The sequence below is a fragment of the Phaethon aethereus genome (assembly GCF_964289735.1).
Source record: "Phaethon aethereus genome assembly, chromosome: 5".
Taxonomy (NCBI): Eukaryota; Metazoa; Chordata; class Aves; order Phaethontiformes; family Phaethontidae; genus Phaethon; species Phaethon aethereus.
The window spans coordinates 20,943,043-20,962,616 of NC_138579.1; the positions used below are offsets into that span (position 1 = coordinate 20,943,043).

The following is a 19,574-nucleotide window of genomic DNA, read 5'->3' on the forward strand; positions in this document are numbered from 1 at the left end:
TGTCTCATTAAAATTGATTCCTTGATAGTAGTAACTGCCTAGCTAAGATAGCTTCATTTCTTGGTGAGTTTCTTGCCTCACATCAATTTTTAAATCATTAATGGAAATTATTTAAATGGAAAAAAATATCAGCAGATTTTTGCATGTGGTTTGATTGCAAAGAACATTTGCAGGAATTACAATTACTGTTATTGTCTTTAGGAATTTGCTTTTTCAGCGTATTTCTTAATCTGGCCCTGTTTGCTTTTCCATGTCATAGAATGTATGGGAAAAATGTAGGCATAATGTGAAAACTTGTTCTTTGCATGGATTTTCTTCAGTGTTCATCTTACCCAAGAAGAAACACAGGACCTTTAATGCTTTTTTATTTTATAATCATTTCTGTATCAACTAGCAGTAGAACAATTTCAACTGTTTTGCAATGTGGATTAAAGTATGCAAATCAGGAGCAGATGACTCTTAAAAATTAAACTATAAACCATACTATTTTTAAGGAGAGAATTAAATCTGAAAAATGAGCTGGAAGCAAAATAAAGAACACTTATTTTTAGATTCTGAACAGATGTTAAGGAGTACATACTCCATAAAGAACGTACTTTGCTGCTACTTTTCCTGCTGATCAGACTGGCGCAAACATAGCTTTACCATCTTGATTTAAGTCTTCAAAAGATTTACAGAAACATTGTTAAATGCATTTTTAAACTGTAATGCTGTTACGTGGAGTCTCGGTAATATTTCCCAGTACCTGAACCTTTATAATCCTGATTTCTTAATGCTCCTATAGAAGAACATTGGGTGTATTTGCCAGTTGTCAAGATCAGACTGAAACATTACTTCTGAGCAGAATAGCATTCAGCATTTTTTTTTTCCACTTAATTTGTTAGGTATCAGTAACATGTAAACTCTGTTTCTTTAGTTTGGCAAAGAGAGACCTAACATAGACCAAAACGAGATTTGTTGTAACTCAAAATGGAAATCAAAATATATTTATTCTATGAATTTTTACTTCTGATGTGACCACCTTTTATCAGTAATTGTTCATCTTTAACACTAAAAGCAGTGTTGGTGCTGCTGCAATGCAAAGAGATGACATCAAGGTGTGTGTTAAGAAATTACACTAAATGTGGCATATATTTCTTTAGCACTTATCATATTTCTGGTCTAATTATTTTTCTGCTGCTTTTCCATTACAGGAGACTCAGCAGATATGTCAGGTAAGGGAAACAAAATTTTAACATCTTCAGGTGTAGTTAGCCTACCTAGTAGCCATCTATAGCTTTATAGAGCAATAAGTGACATGAATTCATTTTTAGTTTATTAAACCCTCTATCAATCATATTACTGTCAGCACTGAATATAAACCAAAACAGCTCAGCAAATTTTAAATATAGAAACAACTAAAATGTTAGAACACTCTTAAAAACTACTTTTGCTGTGACATGTTCCCTTCTTGCCCAGTGATTAGTGAGTTCTAATACATACTGCTACTGTAGCATTCCTATGTATGCTTGCAGGTTTTACAGACATGTTGGGGCTGACAATTAACACTTGTTTTAGGCACTCAATTGAGTATAATTTTAAATATGCATTTCTAAAGTAAATTCCATTGAGGAGGCCTAGGTGACTGAGTGAAAAAACCAATCACCTTTCACATTTATGTATGATTGTCATGCAGTTATTACCACTGATCCAAAATGCTTGTTATGATGTCAGTTTAATTTTTTCTGTATCATTTTGGGTCTTTGACAGTTTGACAGTCTCGACTGAGCTATTTTTTATTAATATGTTGTTTTCTCAACTCTAATCTTAAAAATTCATCACCATCGTGTGTGAGTGAGCTCCTTGTTGAGCAGCCATAATTGTCTTGTGACACATCTTCAGAGATGCATAAATGTGTGTTCATGTGTACCTAGAAAGTATATTAATCTTCATGTGGATTTAAAGCTTGTTCTGTGTATAACAAATGTACAATGGCATTTTTAATGTGTGTTGCCTTCTTTTAAATATGCCAAATTGTGCTTGCTCTAAGGATGGGAGGAAGAATATAGGTACCTTTTCCCACACTTCTAAACTGTATAAAAGCAGCAGTGATGATATGGTTGTTTATATGAAAGAACATCTCTAGTCCTGCATATACTGCCTGGAGACTTTCCCTCTCTCACTTGCCTTCTTCCTACTGCAACTTTAGTTTGAGCTTGTGTATATTACTTAATTCTGTTGTCACCGCCTGAAACCAGCACACTGATTTTTTGTTTTGTTGTGGGACCATTAGTCTGGAATCCAAGCTGCTGACTACCTTCATTAGAAAGTGGCATAGTTTGTTAAATTTATCGATGGCTGTTTGGCACCTTTCTTACCAACAACTTTTGCTTTTCTAGTTCCAATTTTCTGTTGTCTACAGTGATGCAGGAGTTCTTGAAGAAGTAATATTTGTAATAGGCTAGAATGGCAAATTAAGTTTCATAATGACTTGGTATAGATTTGCTTCTTCTTACTGAAGATATTTTTTGTCCTGCCAGCCCATGGTAGCTTTATGTAACTTCTCCCAGAAGGAGATCACACCTTACAAAATATTTCTTGTGAGAGCAGATGTTGAGCCGCTGGAGTGTTCCACAAGCAGGACGCAATGTCAGGACAGAGACTTTCAGAAGAACACCATCAAGTAGGAGGACTCAAGAGTCCATGTTCTCTGTCCTGCAAATCTTGCTCTGAAAGATTTTGTCAGTTCTTATTCATGAAATCTAGCTGAAAGCTTCTGCCTGCCACACAAAAGGAAAATTTTGGTCAAGTTTATAGGGGAGGTGCACAGGTCAAGGACAATACAGAGTTTTACCAAGGGGAGTGCTGAAGAGGAAAGAACAGCTCAGAGCCATAATAAAGCTTTCCCTTCCCTCAACTTTCAATAAGGACACCAAGGAGTTTGCTGAAAATTTTGAGACATGACAGTTGTTGCCACCCCCTGCCCTTTCTGTTTTAATGGCATGTCTATTCCATGCTATGGTACCTCTCAAAAGGTGGTGGTAACAGCATGGTGGTGCCATGAGGGGAAATTCCAGTGGAAAACCAAATAAATTAGGAAGATTGTTCTAAAGACTGTTTTGGAACAGCTGTGGAATTGTGCTCAAAACCTTAGTTTCATGTAGATAAAATTTTACGTAGGTCCCTGTGCCCACTGTTTCCCATCACATGTGTGCCTTTGAGGGACTAAATTTTAGCTGATTAGAAACACAAAGCATGGAGCTGAAATAGAATTTAGTTTATGTAAATCTGGGTCTATGACATTAACCAGTAACCTCCAGACTCTGCAGTCAGATTTACTGGAGATCAATTTGAGAGAGCGTCTCTGGAAACGCCCTAGATGCTATTCAGAGATTGCAAACTATACATGAATTTTAGAATCTTTGGAGAAGGCATTGCATTTGGAAAAAACCCAGCTGTCATCATAATAGAAATAATCACATACATTAGTAGCATGGAAAGACAGTTCTTGCTGCAAAGAGCTTGCAGACTAAACAATGCAAACTAAATTAAATACCCTAGTTCTTCTACATCAGTAAGCAAGCTGATTATTCAGCTGATGTTCTCCTAAGAGAGCATGCATTTCAGACAGATGGCCATTTTGTAGAAAAGGAGGTTTTGGCCTTGCACTGTAAACTAATTTCCCTGTAGCTATCAGTTGTCCAAAAGCCCCATGTAAAAATGACATTCTTGACGATCTCCTCAATATTTAAGAAGGTGTTTGAGTTAGCATGCTGAGCTAAGTTTTACTAGGAGAAAAAAAGTCAGCTTGCTTTCAGAGCTTCTGCTGTGCTTCAGAAGTCCAGTAACAGGATAAGCAAAGTTTTCATCTCCAGTAGTGTGATGAGGCCACCTTCTTCGTCCTACTTAATGAGCCTGTTTGCTGTAAATTGGTTTCCAAAGAGAGGCCAAAATCTCCTTTCTTTTCTTTTTTTTTTTCCTAATTCTGTCTGACCAGAACAATTTTATGTCTTATTAAAAAATATTAACTGCGTCAATAAACAAATCATTGGACATTTTCAAAACATATACTAATTACGTGGTTTTATATTTGTGTAGCTACAGCTCCTTCTATTCACGTGTGGGATGCAATGAACAAGCAGACGCTGTCGGTGCTGCGGTGCTACCATTCAAAGGGCGTTTGCTCAGTCAGTTTCAGTGCCACTGGCAAACTGCTGCTCTCTGTAGGGCTGGATCCTGAACACACCATTACCATTTGGAAGTGGCAGGAAGGTAGGAAAGTGATTGTTTTTGTAGAATGTGTTTATATTGTTAGAGGTATGTTGGCTTCAGTCAAGAGCAATTGTAACATAAATATATCAGCAGATCAAAAATTATTACGATAAATGCTGTGCACTATGCACTGTACAAGAAGAGGTAAAATAACTGTACTTACCCATTCTAGGAGCAGGTAAATATATCTCCTTTGGAACTGTTGTGTAAAGATCAAGATAGTTGATCAAGATAGTTCACTGACTTCCAGTTAGAATAATTAAAGAAAATTGTAGTCTTCATTCTTTTTACTTTTTTTTTTTAATTTCAATCATTTCTTTGCTGCTTGATAAAAACTCTTTGTAAAATGTTTTTTGCTCCCAGAAGAAATTTTCTCTTCTTCTCTGTCCTTATTCTTCTCTAGAGTCTGATTACTGACTAGGTTGTTGTACTCCTAAAATTATCCCCCAAAAATTGCAAATTGAAAAAATGTGATGACAGTATAGCTCCTCTATGAGGCTATATATGGGTGTTTTAAGCTATACTACAGTTTTTCAGACTGGCTTTGATCTGAGTTCAAGATTTAGGCTAAAACGATTTGGTCAGCTCCCTTCCTCATCTCCCTTCCTCATCTCCTTTCTGTCTGGCAAAGCCATGCACAGAATATGAAACTGATTCTTTAGTTTTAGTGGTTTATATCTTATTTATTTCTTATTTTTTATTTATTTAGTGGGTTATTTTATTAATTTTATCTGCTTGAGGGTAGGAAGACTCTGCAGAGAGATCTGGATAGGCTGGATCAATGGGCTGAGGTCAATTGTATGAGGTTTAACAAGGCCAAGCGCCAGGTCCTGCACTTTGGAAACAACAACCCCATGCAACGCTACAGGCTTGGGGAGGAGTGGCTGGAAAAGCCTGGCAGAAAAGGACCTGGGGGTGCTGATTGACAGCTGGCTGAATATGAGCTGGCAGTGTGCCCAGGTGGCCAAGGAGGCCAACAGCGTCCTGGCCAGTGTCAGAAACAGTGTGGCCAGCAGGAGTAGGGAAGTGATAGTGCCCCTGTACTCGGCACTGGTGAGGCCGCACCTTGAATCCTGTGTTCAGTTTTGGGCCCCTCACTACAAGAAGGATGCTGAGGTGCTGGAGTGTGTCCAGAGAAGGGCAATGAAGCTGGTGAGGAGCGGCTGAGGGAGCTGGGGTTGTTCAGTCTGGAGAAGAGGAGGCTGAGGGGAGACCTCATCGCTCTCTACAACTACCTGAAAGGGGGTTGTGGTGAGGTGGGTGTTGGTCTCTTCTCCCAAGTAACTAGTGATAGAACGGGAGGAAATGTCCTCAGGTTGCACCAGGGAAGGTTTAGACTAGATCTCAGGAAAAATTTCTTTACTGAGAGAGTGGTCAAGCATTGCAACAGGATGCCCAGGGAGGTGGTGGAGTCATCAGTACTGGAAGTGTTTAAAAAAACATGTAGACGTGGTGCTTTGGGACATGGTTTAGTGGGCATGGTGGTGTTGGGTTGATGGTTGGACTCGATGATCTTAAAGGTCTTTTCCAACCTTAATGATTCTGTGGTTTCCTCTCCCTTTGAAGATTTCCATTGATCAACATCTCTCAGAATTTTAAATATCAGCTATCAGGTTAATAAAGAGTGATCTTTCACAGCTTGTCTGCTAGATCTTGTGGAGCTGGATGCAGTGTCAAATGTGTATTTATACAATCTTAGGTAGTATGAAGCAAGTGTGTTAAAAGCTCATGCAGCAATTCACTGCCATTTCAGTCAGAATGTGCCTGTGCTCATTCTTAAGAGTTGATACAGATTCAACATGGCAGCTAAGGATCCAGATCGAGGAATCTTCATATGGCTCAAAGTGTCTGACTTTAACACCTCTGAAGAGACTGGAAAAGCATTACTTTTGAATCTAAGACAGTACGTAACAAAGTCAGTTTCTGTGTTTTCTGCAGAAAGAAAGAAAACTTTGGACGAAGTTTGCAGAGAAGTCATACATTAGTCTCTTGTAATTTGCCCAGAGTTTGGGATTTTCAGAGGAGTCCTAGGAATTTAAGAAGAGATGGACATTTACTTGGATCTGAGCTCCTAACCCTTTTATACACCTGAGGAAATTGAAAATTATAAGTAGGTGGCACCTTCATTAGGTGCTACACTTCACTAGGTCTTATTAAATAGGTTTTGGGTGCAGGTGGGATTTTTTTTTTTTTGCATCTTACTTTAGTTTTAAGTTAGGAGCAGTTTGAGCTTTTTTTTACGACCTGTGTGGTTTTGGATAACTCATCATTCTCCATAATTTTTATATTTTTTTTAACTGTAAATGTATATTTTTCTCAGCAAATTCAAAATGTCCATTTTCTTTCTGCCAGGTGCCAAAATTGCCAGCAGAGCTGGTCATAACCAGCGTATATTTGTAGCAGAATTCAGACCAGATTCAGATACCCAGTTTGTTTCTGTGGGAGTAAAACATGTAAGGTTCTGGACACTGGCTGGAAGAGCTCTTCTGAGTAAAAAAGGGCTGCTGAGCTCCATAGAAGATGCCCGAATGCAAACGATGCTATCTGTAGCTTTTGGAGCGGTACGTACCTTAACAAACTATTCTAAAATGTATACAAAGAAAAATTTTTTTTACTCTTCTGCCTTTACTCAGTTCAATGAGACTTTTCTAACTTGCTAATAAATATGTCAGTTGTTTTATTAAACTCTGTTTAGTGTTTCTAATTCTTGCCTGCTAGTTAGAACTAATAGCAGCTTTCCTTAGAACAGAAAATAAAAAAATTCTGGATTTGTATATTTTCAAAAGAAACAAACATAGGTGCTTTGGATTGGTAATATGCTGCTTGGTATTTCATCCAGGTAAAACAAAGCTGACTCTAGATTGCAGAAACCAAACAGTAGAAATGAGGCTAATTTTGTGCCCACCTTGGGGTGATTGTATTGTAGTCCATATGCATTACTACTCATGGGTGATCTGAGAGCAGCATTGTCCTGGGGCATTCGTTAATGTCTTTGACTGTTAGATGACCACAGTAGGATTTTGTTTTGCTGTGGGGTTTTTTGACAAATGCGGGCCTTGTTGCTAAGTTCCACGCGTTTGCCATTTCAGGAGTTGCTCTGCATGAGCAGCACTCATCTCTTCAGCTGGGCAGATAGCCATAGATTCCTTCTGTGAAGTGGTGCTTCTCTTTCATTGTGTGCATTACTGTTCTGCTTGCTGACCTGCCTGTTGTGTCCAGATTGAATTTACACTATCGATTTTGATTTTTGAAACTGTAACTGGCCTGTGGTTTCATTTTTCATGAGACTATCTCTTTTCCAGAGTGGTGTCTCTCAGGTACCTCTGATTTAAGAGAGAGGCCTTCAAAGCAGTAAGATGTCTTCCAAAAGATAACTGTTAAGAGATGCACAGCCCAGGCATTAGTTTGGGGCTTGGAAAACTTCTCTGAACTTTCTTATGGAGGTGCAGGTTCTTAGCATGAAAATCAGGCTGTATGCAGAATGTCCTGGAGTATGGTATGAGGTTGTTTGAGGATGCAAAGCTTGCAGGGGTTTTATAAAAAACTGTGCAAACTGACTAAATCCAAACCTCGTGTGTTCTGCATACTTCCTGTAGGGAGTAGTTCTGGGAGTGCTTTTCTTCCTTGATTTTGTCTCAGAAGGAGCTAGTTTAGGTCCTCCTAAGGTGGGGTTGGAAAAAGCCCAACAGTTATGCTGTGAGGATGATCAGAGGATCTGCTCCCACATTCATTTCCAGTCCTCTTTTATTTACTCATTTATTAGAGCACTCCTCCCCACCACCCCCCCACTGCCCCCTTAAAAAAAGGGTGCAGAACATCAACCAACCTCAGTCAAGGAAAGCATTCTTGCCAAATCTATACATGCCTCCTGGTACTCTTAAAATACTACACATGATACTGAATTTGAGGATTGTTCACGTAAGTTACTAAAACAGTTTTGCTCAATAACCAGTTCCTGTTGGTTTTAAATGTATCCTAATAAATTGACTTTACATTTCAGAGGCCATTAAATTTATTTTTATTGCCTTTCAAAAAGAGGAAGCAGAAGTAAAGAACAGGCAGCTTTTAGTTCTGAGTTGTCAGACTGTTTTCTTCATAAACTAATGGTTACTGTAATCCAGTGAGTACCTTCACCTAACAACAAAAATGAGTGCAAGCATAACGTACATAGCAAGGGGGTGGGAACTGGCTGTTTGTGTGAAATGTCAAAACTGTTCTTCGTTTTCTACTTTTTTTACCACAGTTTGCACACCTGATAGGCTGAAAACACAGATAACCCTATGGCTGAAGCTTAAGTCATTGCATTTCTTCTTGCAGTGCAGCGCTTATTAGCTACAAGAAAGCATGTTTCAGAATTCAAGAAAGAATATAATAGCTCATTGTTTTGTCCCTCCAGGTTTTTATTACCCCTTCCACAATTTGCGCTTCTACAGCAGCAAATAAAAGCAATCTAGCCTAAAAGCAAATGGTGATGATCTTTATTTCTGAATGTTTTTCTTCCTGCCTTACTCGGAAACAGATGATGAGTATATTTTTCCCCTTTTCAGAATAACTTGACATTTACAGGTACTATTAGTGGAGATGTTTGTGTTTGGAAAGATCATGTGTTGATACGAATTGTGGCCAAAGCTCACAATGGACCTGTTTTCACAATGTATACCACATTAAGAGATGGTTTGATCGTTACAGGAGGCAAAGAAAGGCCGTGAGTCGTCTTTTTTTCTTTTTCTGCACAAACATGTATTATTTTGAAATGGTTTGGATTCATCCCATCTAACACTAGGCAACTAAGACATCAAAGCTAGGAGGGTAGTCACTTTTGAATCCCTGAATAGGTGATAGGAAAAAAAGTATCCACCACCTCCAAAGTGGTGGTTAAGCCTACATGAGCTACCTATTTTTTTTCAATTGATTATAAGAGAAAGATTAGAGTGGCAAGGATCCTGACCTGGGTGACTTGCTTAAGTACCTGAAGTCAAGGGGGATGAATCGGAATCCAAATGCTATACAAGTAGTTCTTCATAATTTCAACTTCTAAACAGTCATCTTTCCAAAGCACATGTGCAAGCTTCTTCAGGCATTTTATGATGACTTTACATTATTTTGGTTTAAAATAATAGGCAAGTGTAAAATAAATTATGTGAATGGATTATCAATTATATTGCATTATCAATTATACTGCATTACATCAGTCAGGTAATGCTTCTCCAAGTACAAATATGTGAATTATCAAAGAGATGATACAGTTCTCCCTCCTTAAGCTGAAAAGGGCTGAACTATTATAATCAAAAGTAGCCTTGAAATCACCTTATCATTTTACTAGATGGTTCAATGGTATTTATCACAACAAAACTATTTTTGAGAGAAGGCAAAAACATTGAGTTTGAAATATAGCTTTAAGCATTAAAATGTTAGCTAGTCCTTCATGGGTTACTTCTTTTTCTGAAGTTGAACTGAGGTTGTTAATCCAAGTAATTTGCACAACTGTGATTAAATAAATAATAAATATTATAGCAGCATAATGCACAGCTTCTTTTAAAGGAAGAATCTTTTTAGTTATGATGGCAAAGGCAAACTGTCTTCTCTCAAATCTAAGGTACAGCAAGATCCTTTGTTTCTGGGGTGGTAAGCAAAATATCTCTTCAAGCACTCTGGTATTTTCTAGTGCCTTGCTAATGAAAAAAGAAAAAGAAATGTTTCAGCTCTAATACAGTCCATCTAATGGCATGTGTCCCATTTTGAAGGACACAGGCCACTTACTACCTTTTCCTTAAATAGTCCTTGAGGATCCTGGCTGACATTCAGACACAGCTGAAAACTTATTTATTTCTGTGCTTGAAATACTTTTCTTCTAGTATTTATAAAACATCACCATGATTTTATTTGGAGAATGTTCTACCACTTAGCACCAAAGTCTCTTAATAATTACTATTTGACCTGAAAGAAACAGTAATGAGTAACAGTAAGAAACAATAATTCATCTCCTGTGGGAAAACAGAGTATTGAAAGTATACAAAATGAATTCTACATTTAGGAAAATTGCATGTTTGCTTCTGCCTTGGCATTCTTAATTGCAGTTCATCATCCTCTTTTGATAAAATCTTTTTGCTGAGTATGATGACCAATCATGTGTCAAAACAGTACTATTGGGAAGCAAAGAATATTGCATTCTAAGGACTAGCAATTTATAATTCATTACAGTTCTTTTACTAATAATAGTACAAAAAGAGTAATTGTGATTGAATTTTCTGGAGTTCTTTGCCAGGGTTCATTCAGTAGTCAAAGTTGTAACATTGGCAGCTCAATATTGTGGATCATTATATTTTCTTTTCTGTTGGGGGACATTCTTTTCTTTTTGAAGACAGATAAAACTTATGTCCGAGCTCAACTGGAAATGCCAGATTTATAACTGTTTCATTAAAACTTATCTCCTTTCTAGAAACTTTTCCTATTTTAATGTGTTCTTATGAAAGTTGAGGGGGAAACACTCTAGTGCTTTCATGATTAATACTCATTAGTTGGGTATCTTGTGCAATTAATGTTGTGTGATTTTTCTCCTGTATCTTTGTCATTATTTCACAGCGGTGAAAACAGTGACATTTTCCCAAAAATGAAGATCTTTTGTCATTTCTTTCACAGTAGTAAAATACCAGATCTTTCCTGTTTCGCTGAACTATATTTTGATAATCACTGCCTATCTTAATAATAAAATGGCAGTTTGTTCACACACTTAACTGTTCCTTTGACTAGACAAATTCCCTAAGAGCTACTAATTCAGACGAAGCTTAGCAGTGACCGTCTTTCAACTTGTTCCGTAAAGTAGTACAGCAAGGACTTTGAATTGGTATTCCTTGCTTAGCTAGGAGGCTCAGCATATTAACATCACCTGCTCAGTAAAAACAAATGGAATCTTTAATGATTTAAAACATACTAAAATGCCTCATTCACAATGCGTTACATTAAATAATATAGTTCTTTCATATATTGTCTTTTTTGTGCCAGCCATAATACTCATGGTTGTTCCCGATTTCTTCATAGCTCAAAGGAAGGAGGAGCAGTTAAGCTATGGGATCAAGAGCTGAAACGATGTCGTGCCTTCAGGCTAGAGACAGGACAAATGACGGACTGTGTTCGCTCTGTTTGTAGAGGCAAGGTAAAGAAAGCATCATGTCTTTAAAATAAAGCTTGTAATTTGTGGATTGATCTATAGCATTACATTTATAATAAATTGCTTCCTCCTTCTCTTGTAGTTACTATTTGAAATTAAAGGTTGAGCTACAAGGTGTCTACAACTGATGTTACAGCAGCAAAAAAAACCAGCTTTGGGAGATCTTAGTCTTAGCTAGGATAATATTCTGTACATATTTTTATTAAAGACCAACCAAGGATTTCTCTTCTATTTTCTTTTCACACTTCAAATATCTGACTTACAAACAATAACTCAACTAGCATCATGATTTATATACAGCTTTGTACTGTAATATATCATAGATGAGTTTGAAAAATAAATTATCTGATTATTTGATTACTTGATTTCAACAAGCCTTCTTGACAGACTGTAGCTTTGGATTATATCTTTATCACTGTTCATCTCGAGCAGTTAATGTATTATATCAGAGATAATTCTTTTGCTGTTGTTCAAGGGGAAAATTCTTGTTGGGACAAGAAATGCCGAAATAATCGAAGTTGGAGAGAAGAATGCTGCATGTAACATTCTAATTAATGGTCATATGGATGGACCAATTTGGGGCCTAGCAACACATCCTTCCAGAGATTTTTTCCTTTCTGCTGCAGAAGATGGCACAGTAAGACTCTGGGATATTGCTGAAAAGGTAGGTGTTGGAGAATAGTTGTTGTTTAGGGGGGAAGAAAAAAATCCTAGTCTTGTGGTGGTGTTGAGGACTTGAAACATGTTTTTTTAATGTCTTCTGAGAATAATCCATCTGACAGTGGCAAACTGTTAGCATAAGGTACTTTTGAAATATGAACAAATAGAAACTTTTTCTCTTCTGGGTTTTTATTTCTTCACAGAAGATGCTGAACAAAGTCAGCTTAGGACACGCAGCTCGTACTGTTTGTTACAGCCCAGAAGGTGATATGGTAGCTATTGGCATGAAAAATGGAGAATTTATTATTTTGCTTGTGACCTCTCTAAAAATTTGGGGGAAAAAAAGGGACAGAAGATCAGCAATTCAAGATATCAGGTCAGAAAATATATGCCTTTGTCTATTGTAGCATTCTAAAAATCTGTATTACTTTCATTTTTAAAAATACAATGTTATGTTCTGAGGAGCATTGCAATGATATTTCAGAGAGCTGGAATCAATGAGTGAATTGTGGAGTTCGTGTGATTACTCTGATACCAGGAATAAAAAGGAAGGAGGTGGTACCTGAAGATAAGAAATAGCAATCAGTCAAAAAACAGGCACTACCATAGGAGGAGTGTCAGATGATATTGCCAAGGATTAGTTAAAATGAAGGGTGAATGGGGAACTAAATAGACAATAGGAAGAGACCACCATCCTAATCAGGGGGCAGGTGAAAAGGAGCAGGGTGAGATGGTGTGTAGGAGGTAAAGTGAGATCAGAAGTTTACAGATGAAGACTGGATTGCGAAAGACAATGGAAATGCCTGCCTGCCAGTTTGCTCTTTGTTGTGTTTAGTTAGAAAGGAGTTAGCAGAAGTAAAATTTTTCTTCAGTTTCCTGAGTGGAGGACAAGATTGTTCCTTCCATAAAATAAATTGTTCGTGATCAGCTAAGGGAAGCTTCTGGAGAGCAAAGCGGGATAAGTGGAGAAATCTGAGCAAGCGGGGACCTTGCTGTGCAGGAAGGCAGGAGAGCTGTGCTAGGAATTAGGGGATTGCTGGAATCAGAAAGCTGTCCCAAGCTATGTCTCGGAGAGAATAGAAATAAACTACCCTAGTAACACAAAAGGGGCTTTAAGGAATTTGTTCAACTCTGGAAGATACTGAGTTTCAAGACTAGAAAGGAAAACTGAAGGAAAGAAACCACTGTGTAAAGATACATTGGGTAGATGAAAGGTTTGATTTCACACCTTTCTGTACAATACATTTAATCTAAGAAGGACTGGCTTTTCTTCATTTACAGAATTTCATTTTTTTAATTTGTAGCCTTGTATGTTTAGTGTTAGAGAGTCAAAGTCATAGGGGGCATATCACAAAGTTGGTAGACCATTGCGATGGTAATTAGATCAGATCATGAACAGAATTATTCTGGAGATGTTCCCAGTTCATTTGTATGTGACAGCTGTACCAAAATTATCGCCACCTTCTACTGCATATATGTTCCCTGAAAATTTTGTTTCAAAAGTTATTTTGCATAGCAGACAAAATACTCTGTCTCCCTCTTTAGGTCTGCATAGGAGATACTTGAAATGCAAATTTAACTCGTGCTTATTAGAGTCTGTTCTAAGTGCCAACCTGTGTTCATAAACCCTTTTATCTGTTCAGGTTTAGCCCAGATTCTCGTTACTTAGCAGTTGGTTCCAGTGAGAATGCAGTGGATTTTTATGATCTGACGTTGGGTCCCACGCTAAATCGAGTCAGCTATTGCAAAGATATCCCAAGTTTTGTGATCCAGATGGACTTCTCTGCAGATAGCTCTTATCTCCAGGTATCAGTCATTAATGGTTCAAGATACTGAATGGAAAACATACTCATGACAGATACTCTGCAAGTATTCTCCTTTGACAACTGCTAAATTTTGTAATGAAATGTTGGAGTAGTAGGTTACTGTCACTAACTAGACTGTTACTTTGTTGTAGTGATAACTGGCTGACAAACATAGTTATACTGTGTATTAAATACACAAAATAAGCGTAGAAGGGAGAAGCAAATTTCAAAATCACTGTAATGTGTCTCACTGCCTTTTTACCTCTGTGATGCTGATGGGCTATCTTAAAAGAGGAAGGAGTACAGTCTATCATTCTGTAAGCCCCAGAGACCTGTGAATTCTTCATGTCCCTGACCGGAATGGTAGCATTACACATCATTTCAGTGCTAGCATCTGTGGAGCAGCACCAAAATCATGGTGTTACAGCTCCCAGCCATGGGGCTCAAAGTCATTCTTAAAATCAAAATAAAGTGGGCATACTTTGATTTCTATCTTTTGTTCACATCTGAGGTGAGGAATAAGCTTCTCTCACTCTCAAATCAACATCTACAGGCTGAGCAGAATACCTCTGTGTCAGTTTTAAAGATATGAGTTTATTTTGCCTTATTTATAGATACATATACATACTAACACATGCAATATATAGAGACACTTAATATGTACAGAATGTGAGATGTTTAAATTATTTTTTATTAATTAAACATTTTTAAATTTAAGACTTGTTATGCTTTCTCACTGTTGCTTTATGCTGGTGTAGATTTTTGAGAGTTTTCAACTCACTGAGCAAGTTTTATTAATAGCTAATTAATAAATATTAGCTAATTAATAGCTAAGTTGCTTACAGAGTAAAATATAACTGTCAAGAAAATGCTTTAGAAGTCTCCATCTTTTCAAACAAGTTCATGTATTCTAAATTCTCTGTGGTTATCTCAAAGGTCTCTACTGGGTCTTACAAAAGGCAAGTTTATGAAGTGCCTTCAGGAAAACAGCTTGTGGACCAGGCTGTGATTGACAGAATAACATGGGCTACTTGGACAAGGTAAATGATTCACACATTTACACCTGCTAAAACACTTGTAACTTCAGGAGAAGCACCTACTGTTTAAAAGCATATTTCATCCCTTCATTCAGTCAGATATTTTCTTTAACGCATCCAACAACAGATCAGGTAAGTACAGCACAGAAAAAGACAGTACATAGCAGATTCCCTCAGTAGAACATGAGCTGTTCAACTGGTGAGGACATCCGATAAAAAATGCTCTCTCTAATGTGTGCCTTTCGATTCGCTGTGTGTCTCTAGCTTCCTTTGATACATCTGTAGCAGCCTCAGTAGTTTTTCATTGCACTGTGCAAATTACCTGCAATACTGCACTACTTACTTCAAAATAGAGTACAGGGAAAATCAAAACATATCAAAACATGAAAAGAGTACAAGAGCACATTAAAGTTGTCATATTTCGTTCAAAATAGACTTAGAAATTGCATGAAGAATGATGCCATATTTTATTTTTATTTCACATTTAAATAATTTATTTTATATTCTATGCAAATCTGATTTCCTGTTCCTTATTTCAGGCTCCTTTGCCTGCTTTCAATTATTGACCCCTGATTAGCACCCTCAGACAAAAATTGAGAATAAATACTTGAAAATTTTCCACATACGAATCACTTTAAACAATAATAATCCTGGCTATTTGCTGCCAGACATGACTAAAACTACAAGCTTCTCAGAGGGTTCTGAAAAACTCATTTTGCTAGCTTTCTGTTTTCTGTTTGGGTTATCCATTTTTGTCACCTCTTTGATATGAAAACAAGAAACTTGTGTTTTCTGACCCAATTCAGTATGTCTGAAGTAAGTAATTCCTTTTTGAATGTAGTGTACTGTGCGCTGATCTGGGGGGACAGAATCACAGAAAAATACCCAGGTCATTCCCCTATTAACAAAAGATAAAGCGCTTGTTTCTATGCATTCTTGGAAGGATACATGGATGTTGTAAGCAGAGATGAGCGGAAACCAAATTTCACAAGGCTTTGCAAAGAAAATTTTCTATAAATATCTGTTTTGGAATCTTAAGATAATGATATGTTTTCAGTTTAGGACAATTTCTCTCTCTCTGTCTATGATTATAATGAATCTTCATGGGACTCAAGGAAACTTTTCCTCTAATTGATATGAAAATGTTAAGAGAATCAACAAAACATATGCGTAGTGAGAATATACATATTTTGATTTTCCAAAAGCTGAAGCTTATTCATCTAATGCTTATGCTATGACATTCTACTTTTAATTGTCCTTTCTTTACTCATTTTTTTGGCAAATGCCTCATTGGACAATATTAGTACTATTGATTTCACCTCTGCTTTTTAGTGTTGTCATGGGCCATGTTACTTTGGGAATTATATCACTGAATCGGTTTCAGAAGCAATTATGGAATGATATAAAAATTAATTACAGAGTAAAACTGATACGAGATGTGTATGTGTAAGAATAAAATGTAAAAATTAAATTTTTATGAAGCCAGTTACAATATGAGAACTGCTTACTTTTTCCTTACTCTGTTGTTTTTTTTTTTTACTGTAGTTTTCAAAAGAATCTCTTGCTCTTCTGTTTCAGTGTTCTAGGGGATGAAGTAATTGGAATCTGGTCCAGGCATGCTGAAAAAGCTGATGTAAACTGTGCCTGTGTCTCTCACTCGGGAATCAATCTTGTAACAGGCGATGATTTTGGCATGGTCAAACTGTTTGACTTTCCATGTCCTGAAAAATTTGTAAGAACTTGTTTTTGCATCTTCACAAGAAATACTGTTGATATTATGGTCTCGTATTTTTTCTCTAGAAGATGTATGATGGAGATATTTCCTTCTCTAAATTTGTAGCTTTTTAATGCATCTATGTAACTTTAGCTCTATAATCTCATAAGCATGCTTCACCTCAAAGTTTTCCTACCATTTTGCACAATAGCTCTTGCTCTTGTAGATCGTTATATTGTCTGCCAGTCTGCATTAGCATAGTGCCTTCACACTGAAAATTTCAAAGGTCATAGTTTTATTTATCCACATCTCCAGTCTCCGTTTGGCAGATGAGGAAGACAGCTGGTCATTTTAGTCCCATCTCTGTATTTCCATGGATGAAGAGTTTACAGGTTTTTCGCTAACACTAGCACTGTTAATTTTCAGGATTTGAGACTGCATAGCGTAAACTGCTTACACACCTATAGTGAAAATGATTTTTTCAATATTAAGAATTTTGCACAAAATTCAGAGGTTAATCATGTGACCAGATAGATTTTTTTTTTTTGTGTGTGTGTGTGTGTTAACTTGAGCATTGTTCCAAATTTGCAAGTGCTGTCTCATTTGGTGGCAATTTAATCTGTGTTGCAGCTCACTAGCAGTTCTCCTTCAGGAGATCTTTCACATTTGAAAACCCATATAACATTCTGAGTGATAATAAGTGATGCAATAAAAAGGTAGATAAAAACATGTGCCTTGTTTGATTTGGGAGGACACTGAGTATTTAGACTCTCATTTTATTGGGTTTGTTTGTTTGTTTGTTTTTTCCAGGCAAAACACAAACGGTTTTTAGGTCACTCTGCCCACTTAACTAATATTCGATTTACAAGTGGAGATAGATACGTGGTCAGTGCTGGAGGGGATGACTGCAGGTATGTATCCTTTCCACTGTTGTTAAAAGTACACAGTAGTGTACATGGACAGTTAGTAGACAGTATAAAGCTCAAGTTCAGGTCTTGCTCTTTTTATCTGTGTGCTTGTTTTTCTGTTTGTATATAAAGAAACAGATATTTGTAATAAAATAAATAGCCCAGATGTTAATATGAACAGTTAAGATTTAAGAAATTAAAATATGTTTACATCTGTATTCAGAGCATCATACTTTTACCTGAAATTTTTCTTTTGACTATATTAGCCATTTCTTTTAGCAATATTGTAGTCTTTCATATCTCGTATTTAATATCTTTTTGAAAACACAGCTTGTTTGTTTGGAAATGTGTGCATATGCCTCATTAAGAGAGACATGGAGACTTGCAAAGAGGACACTGCATGAAGTACCAGGCATGAAATACCCAGGATTGCAATGTGACATTCTGCTGTGCCCTGCATGCGTAAGAAATGGTGCTGATCCAAGACACAGAGCAATCTGTCTCTGAAGGACAAGTATCTGGAGTCAGTCGGAAGGATGGACGGTAACAAATATGCTGAGGCCATTAGATTTGTTTCAGTGTCGGATAATCCGGGTTTGTATTTCACTCACTGCCAGATGTTGAAAACGAAATATGTGGGTAAAAGGAAAAAGTAAATTGTTAAATCAATGTACAGTTTCACAGCAAGATCCTGGGGTTTTAATCAAGAAATGCTATTTCTGACCTAGTGCTGTACATTGATGTATTTTCAGCATGAATGTTTCTCCTTTAAGTTTTGGGGTCTGAATATCATCGAAAAAAGAGTATTCCATATTTTATTACTGAAGGAAACCATATATTAACTCTTAAATATATAGTATTTTAATAAATGTTTAATTATTATAATGGAAATGATATTTCTATGACTGGTCAAAAGGAAACATCATCTGGTGAAGCAGAAAATAAGAGAGCTGATTCCTTAGGACTTAAATATTTCTGTATTTAGAGGCCTGGGTCACAGTCATGTCTGGTGAAAGCCTTTGGATATGCATGATCTTCATGGCTAATTTAGTGTTTTTGTTGCACTTAAACATTAAATTAGTTCTGTGAGCAAAAATAGATTTGCTCACTTTGCGAGTGCCTTGCCCACAACCTAAAAGTCTAACTCCAATTTTTGCCTTGTGAATAAAAGTATTCTCAGTGGAAGAGAGATTATTGCTGTGTTACTTGGCTGGGCTGTTAGCCTCTATGCTGGAAATGTGGACTAGAGTGAGGGTTTTATAGTCTTCATAATTGGTAAAGCTTGGGATGTCACCAGTTGCAAAAATAGAATTTCATAGCAATATGAATTGATTTTATTTTCCTAGCATCATAGGGGGAATTCAGAGAGAATATAAACTTTCCAAACATTATATTTTGTACATTTGAACTTTTTAACAGTCAGGACTAGCTGGGAGAGGTCTCTACTCGGATTTCTCTTCCGATTGTAAAAAAAAAAAAATGTCCAATCATATGCTTCTTTAAATGGACCTGCTGTCACCTCTAGCATAAGTGCATTTATTCTATCCTGCAACGTAACTGAGACTCTTAAGTTGAAGAAACATTTCAGTGGTAATGAAAATGTGAACAAACCTGTGTTTGGGGTAGAAGTGAGGAAGATTTCATTAGCTGTTTGTCTAAATCATCTCATAGAGATGCATTACAGACTGAACCTGTTTTTTAATCAGTGCAGTTAATTTTCATGCAACATAGAAGGGAACAAAAGTCACTAATTATCAGCACTACTCTCATAATGACATTCTGCTGTGAACATAAAGCTCCTCTCCTCTGTGTAAGCCAGCATTGCTGTAACAACGGCATTTGTTTAGGTCAGTCAGTAGGCTTTGATACTATATTCAGTAGAAAAGAAATAAATCTCATGTTTTCTTGTGTGCATGGTGGTTATAGAGGGAATGGGAGGGCTTGCATATAGAAGAGAAGGGGGAGAAAAGTCAATGAGCCAGACTGGTGTGCTCCCTAGGTCCAAAAATGCTTGTTACATGCTCTACAAAG

The 19,574-nt window shown here is 36.9% G+C and overlaps 1 protein-coding gene across 2 annotated transcripts in view; it reads left to right on the forward strand.

The window, feature by feature from the left end:
• Positions 1–17,910, forward strand: part of EML5 (EMAP like 5) — a gene marked incomplete at both ends in the record, with an annotated part of 113,375 nt that extends 95,465 nt beyond the window's left edge. For both annotated transcript variants that reach the window (XM_082000541.1, XM_082000542.1), the window contains 12 exons: positions 1,194–1,214; positions 4,078–4,251; positions 6,604–6,812; positions 8,799–8,956; positions 11,290–11,404; positions 11,895–12,083; positions 12,283–12,455; positions 13,723–13,885; positions 14,821–14,924; positions 16,500–16,653; positions 17,446–17,546; positions 17,874–17,910. In XM_082000541.1, coding sequence (XP_081856667.1) covers positions 1,194–1,214; positions 4,078–4,251; positions 6,604–6,812; positions 8,799–8,956; positions 11,290–11,404; positions 11,895–12,083; positions 12,283–12,455; positions 13,723–13,885; positions 14,821–14,924; positions 16,500–16,653; positions 17,446–17,546; positions 17,874–17,910 — 1,598 coding nt within the window. The remainder of the gene's footprint in view (positions 1–1,193; positions 1,215–4,077; positions 4,252–6,603; positions 6,813–8,798; positions 8,957–11,289; positions 11,405–11,894; positions 12,084–12,282; positions 12,456–13,722; positions 13,886–14,820; positions 14,925–16,499; positions 16,654–17,445; positions 17,547–17,873) is intronic.
• Positions 17,911–19,574: the final 1,664 nt, after the last annotated feature.